Raw genomic sequence first — 6,000 nt, 5'->3', positions numbered from 1 at the left:
GTCTCCACAGATGCTGCTAGACCCTCTGAATTTTTCCAGCAATTTCTGGTTTTTGTTTCAAGTTTCCAGCATCTGCAGTATTTTGCCAGATGGTGTGTGTGTGTATGTATATATATATATATATATACTCTAAAGTCAATAATATTACCAAAGTTTCGCCAATATTACAAGTACAAATGCGGTTCTTGTCCCTCTCTAGCGAAAGATGTCATTTTGTATTTTCCCTTTAAACGCAGTTTCTAATTAATCATTGTAAATTGGTGCGATGCATGTTTTACTGCTGGCCATGTGAACATTATCACTCAGAAACTGTGAACAAATGCCCTGAAAAGTGACTCGACCTTTCATCTCGATACACACAGAAAAAGCCAGCCAGTCCCCTCACACACAATTGGCTCTAGGGTTGGCGAGAAAGGTGAAAATGCGGAAGTTTCCACCCCGCTATGGTATTTTGATGATTGGATCCTAAACCTTGCTATCGGTTCCTCGGCGGCATTCCCAGGATATACACACACAGAGGATCCATGGCTACATTAAATTCAGAGCGGAGAGCGTTCGCCCAGAGAATCAATAGGTGAGATGTCCGAATTATTTGTCCCTATTTCATGACGAAGTTGGTAAAGATTAACGTTGCTTCAGAAATGCAGAACTACTTGCGGGAAGGCAGGACTGCACACGCACATTCCCAGGGACTTTCTGACTGCTGTTGTCTTTGCACCGGGTGTAGCTGTCCTGATGTACCTAACTCGGGGAAATCTTTCTCCCACTATAAAAAATAACGTGCGTTACACTTTTTAAAAGAAGTATGCTTCCAAAGTTCATTTTTAATGTGGCGGTAACCCATGTGAGGCGGATGACAAGTCATGTGTTTTGGTTCTGGTTTGATTGCATCTAACTGCTAATACTTTCCTTTTAAAAGCACAGTTCCCCCATTGATTCAACAAGGACTAATGCTAGGAAACAACTGGGAAATGGCAGAGGGTGAATTAAGGGACCTATCCGGGGCAAAATCTACACTAGCTGTAATTTTAAGGGTGCTCCAAAGATGACTCCATCTCCTGATGCTCTCTGGCTTGCTGTGTTCTTCCAGCCTCCTGCCTGTTTTACAAAGGTCTATGAAGTCAGATACAGCTTGATGAAGTTAGAAGTGCTTTCCAATTTAAAAAGTTCTGGATTCAAGCCCTATCCACTTCAACACATGAGCTTGAGGTATTCACGAAGCATTTGATGCACTATTGACAAAGTTGCTACTGGACTGGGCAAGGGTTTGACATGATGTACAAGATTCCATGGCCAAAAGAGAAGAGGTTTCCCAGTTTCAAAATAAACTACAATATTAGATTTTTCAGGGTGGCCAAACTTGGTGTTGACTCTGCTTTCTCTGCACAGATGCTGCCAGACCTACTGAGTTTCAGTAGTAATTTTTGTTTTTGTTTCACAGTACTAAATTATTGTGCCCTTCATTTGCCATAGCAGTGTAGGATTTGGAATTAGTCTCTTGATTATTGCATGGTGCCTTGTTTGCGAGGGTAGATAGTTGAACCTCTATTCATAATTTGTTTTGTGGATGTGGGAGCATTTCCAAAAGGCTGGAGGATGGCAAGTATTGAAACATGTTTGAGAAATAGATGGAAGGGGAATCAACTTGATTAAGTATAGGCTAAATATTTTAATATCAGCAGTGAGAAACCATTGTCAAAGGCAAAACTAGTGTTCATTTGGAGATACATGGGTTTGTAATGGATGACCTGTATGAACTCTTTAAATATTGGCTAATAAATGTAATGGAGTTATTTTTGAAGTAATGCATTAACAGCAAAAGTTAATAGTACAGTAGATATTTTGTGTATGTTAACTTTCAAAGGCAATGATGATGTACCACATGTCGTTTAAAGAGACAACGGTAACTAATACTGGTACAAAACTGGCTAAGGGGAGTGAGATGGTTGGTAAGTAGGTGCTTTATTGATGGGATAATAAAATGCAGCAAATACCTCGTGGATGGTACTACATTGCTTTGCTTGTGACACAATAAAATATTTCTAATTCAGTACCAGTCTGAACTGACTTTTTTTTATTCACTAGATCAGCCTCCACTTGCCCATCTTTGTTTTAAGCTGCAAATGTGTTGCTGGTCAAAGCACAGCAGGTTAGGCAGCATCTCAGGAATAGGGAATTCGACGTTTCGAGCATAAGCCCTTCGTCAGGAATGAGAGAGCAGCCAAGCAGGCTAAGATAAAAGGTAGGGAGGAGGGACTAGGGGGAGGGGCGATGGAGGTGGGATAGGTGGAAGGAGGTCAAGGTGAGGGTGATAGGCCGGAGTGGGGTGGGGGCGGAGAGGTCAGGAAGAGGATTGCAGGTTAGGAGGGCGGTGCTGAGTTGAGGGAACCGACTGAGACAAGGTGGGGGGAGGGGAAATGAGGAAACTGGAGAAATCTGAATTCATACCTTGTAGTTGGAGGGTTCCCAGGCGGAAGATGAGGCGCTCCTCCTCCAGCCGTCGTGTTGTTGTTGGAGGGTTCCCAGGCGGAAGATGAGGCGCTCCAGCACCGCCCTCCTAACCTGCAATCCTCTTCCTGACCTCTCCGCCCCCACCCCACTCCGGCCTATCACCCTCACCTTGACCTCCTTCCACCTATCCCACCTCCATCACCCCTCCCCCTAGACCCTCCTCCCTACCTTTTATCTTAGCCTGCTTGGCTGCTCTCTCTTATTCCTGATGAAGGGCTTATGCTCGAAACGTCAAATTCTCTATTCCTGAGATGCTGCCTGGCCTGCTGTGCTTTGACCAGCAACACATTTGCAGCTGTGATCTCCAGCATCTGCAGACCTCTGTTTTAATCCAACTAACCTAAGATGTAAAAAATATCATTCAATTCCTTCTCCAACCCCCCTCCCATGAGTTTAACTCGATTCCTCTTAAATGCATCTCTGCTACTTGACCTGACTATATTAGAAAGTTGTGGCAGCAAGTTTCGTATTCTAACCACCTTTGAGATAAGATGTTTCTGTACAGGATTTATAATTAGAGGCTATAAGCAAATCAGTAATGATTTCTTGTAATTGGGAGGCATTCTAATGTTTACATACCAAATTTATACATATCCTAGTGATTTCTAACTGGTGACTCCTCAGTCTTTTGTAAGAATTCAATCCTGATCAATCTTTTTGATGAATATAACTTTTCAGTCTCTTTATGACATGAAGGCCAGCACTCCAAGTTTGCTCTAACTCCGGATTTAATAAAACATAACATTAAATTCTTAACTTTCAACAGTCTTTAAAAATGGGCATCACAGAATCTTTGTCAAGAGTGTGGTGCTGGAAAAACACAGAAGGTCAGGCAGCATCCAATGAGCAGGCAAATCGATGTTTCGGGCATAAGTAAGGCCATTCAGCCCATTGAGTTCACAGCAACCCTCCGGAGAGGATCCCATCCACTACCCTGTAACCCTACGTTTCCCATGGCCAATTTACCTAATCTGGATATCTCTGGACTGTGGGAGTAAACCAGAGCTCACAGAGGAAACCCACACTGACACGAGAATATCTATACTCCGTAGACAGTCGCCTAAGGTGGAATCACACCCAGGTCCCTGGCGCTATGAGGCAACAGTGCTAACCAGTGAGATACCATGCTGCCCGCCACCTTTGTGCTTTTTTTAAATGTCTTTGTTAATCCGTATTTACTTGTTATAATGTTGTGGGTCCCAGATCCCTGTATTTCTCTACTCCATTTCAACCTTTTGTTTCCAAGGAACACACGGTTTCCCCACAAATGTGTCACTCATTTATTGTGCCGTTTACTTGCTAATTACATTTTTCATTGATTTTGGTTTATTAATGTTTTCCTTGTTTTGTCACAGACCTTCCAGTATTAATTATACTGCACAATTTGATTTAGAACTTTTTGAAGTTGTACTTCCAGTACCCAAATCCAAATGGTTTTTACATTCAACTTTCAATCCATCCCAAGACTCTGTCCCACGTTCTAGCTTCCCAGTCAGGGGAAACGATTACTCAGTTCTGCTCTCAGTCCACCAGGATCTTTCATATCACGATAAGATTGTCACTAATTTCTTTATAAATCCAAAGAATATAGTTCCAAAGTATTCAGCTGTTCATTGTCTGTCATTCCAGCATTAAACCTAGTAAACCTTTGCTGGACAAACTCTAATGCAAATATAGCTTTCCTTTGAAATGAAGAGCAAAGTTGTGCACCATATTCTAGTTTTGGTTTCATTAAAGCTTATACAATTTCCAGTTAGGGTCCTTCCTTCTCAACCTCTGTCCTTGCCTGATTTGTAGTGGTGCTTGGGTTAAACCATAATCAGTCATCTCTCTCTAATAAGAGAGCAGCTCTATGATCCTCTGGAACTATAGCAATTTAACTTCCTTTTTACTTTGGAAGTTTTTTTCTAAACTGTATAATGATGATCAATGTCACATTTTCCTTCCTTGAATCATAAAGATGTACAGCATAGAAACAGACCCTTCGGTCCAACCCATGCCAACCAGATATCCCAACCTAATCTAGTCCCACCTGCCAGCACCTGGCCCATATCCCTCCAAACCCTTCCTATTCATATACCCATCCAATTGCCTCTTAAATGTTATAATTGTGCCAGCCTCCACCACTTCCTCTGGCAGCTCATTCCATACACGTACCACCATCTGCGTGAAAAAATTGCCCCGTAGATCTTTTTTCTTTATATTTATCTTTCCTCTCTCACCCTAAACCTATGCCCCCTCGTTCTGGACTCCCTGACCCCAGGGAAAAGACTTTGCCTATTTATCCTATCCATGCCCTTCATAATTTTGTAAACCTCTATAAGGTCGCCCCTCAGCCACCAGCACTCCATGGAAAACAGCCACAGCCTGTTCGGCCTCTCCCTATAGCTCAAATCCTCCAACCCTGGCAACATCCTTGTAAATCTTTTTCTGAACCCTTTCAAGTTTCACAACATCTCTCCGATAGGAAGGAGACCAGAATTGCATGCAGTATTCCAACAGTGGTCTAACCAATGTCCTGTATAACCGCAACATGACCTCCCAACTCCTGTACTCAATACTTTGACCAATAAAGGAAAGCATACCAAATGCTGCCTTCACTATCCTACCTACATGCGACTCCACTTTCAAAGAACTATGAACCTGCACTCCAAGGTCTCTTTGTTCAGCATTACTCACTAGGATGTTATCATTAAGTGTATGAGTCCTGCTAGGATTTGCTTTCCCAAAATGCAGCATTTCACATTTATCTGAATTAAACTCCATCTGCCACTTCTCAGCCCATTGGTCCATCTGGTCCAGATCTTGTTGTCATCTGAGGTAACCCTCTTCGCTGTCCACTACACCTCCAATTTTGGTGTCATCTGCAAACTTACTAACTGTACCTGTCATGCTCACATCCAAATCATTTATGTAAATGACAAAAGTAGAGGACCCAGCACTGATCCTTGTGGCACTCCACTGGTCACAAACCTCCAGACTGAAAAACAATCCTCCACCACCACCACCCTCTATCTACTACCTTTAAGCTAGTTCTCCCTGTATTCTGTGAGGTCATGTTGCTTATCATACCTAAATTAACTTGGAGTGTTCCTTGTAACAGTTCTTCTCAATATCAACATTCAGACTTTTCAGATTGGAAGAAACATCTTAAAACAAAGTGAAGAACTTCACACTTCCTCACTCTGTTTTGTCTGCCACTTTTTTTGCCACCTCCTAGCTTGACAATACAAGTATCTTTTGGCATTTTTCCTCCTAGCTTCCATTTGTGTTTAGCTTTGTAGTGCAAGAAAACATAGAATCAATACCTTTTGTCTCATGTAACTTGAAAATAGTGGAGATCCTGGCACTAATCTTTGTGGCATTCCATAGTTGTCATCTGCTTAATGTCTATTTCCAATCCATGCTAATATATTACCTCCGTTCTGTGAATGCTTATCTTATGTCTTAACCTTTAGTAGGGCTTCTTATTAAATGCCTTTTGGAAAT

The 6,000-nt window shown here is 42.1% G+C and overlaps 1 protein-coding gene across 5 annotated transcripts in view; it reads left to right on the top strand.

The window, feature by feature from the left end:
- The first annotated feature begins 451 nt into the window (after positions 1–451).
- dock8 (dedicator of cytokinesis 8) overlaps positions 452–6,000 on the top strand; it is a 273,645-nt gene continuing 268,096 nt past the window's right edge. For 4 of the 5 annotated variants that reach the window (XM_060841212.1, XM_060841167.1, XM_060841183.1 and 1 more), the window contains exon 1: positions 452–574. In XM_060841212.1, the coding sequence (XP_060697195.1) occupies positions 525–574 (50 nt within the window). In that variant the 5' untranslated portion in view covers positions 452–524. The remainder of the gene's footprint in view (positions 575–6,000) is intronic. The other variant, XM_060841192.1, reaches the window with a different exon arrangement.

This window comes from Hemiscyllium ocellatum, chromosome 2 (assembly GCF_020745735.1).
Source record: "Hemiscyllium ocellatum isolate sHemOce1 chromosome 2, sHemOce1.pat.X.cur, whole genome shotgun sequence".
NCBI lineage: Eukaryota > Metazoa > Chordata > Chondrichthyes > Orectolobiformes > Hemiscylliidae > Hemiscyllium > Hemiscyllium ocellatum.
The sequence above is the reverse complement of the archived record's forward strand: the minus strand, read 5'-3'. Positions and strand labels throughout refer to the sequence as shown.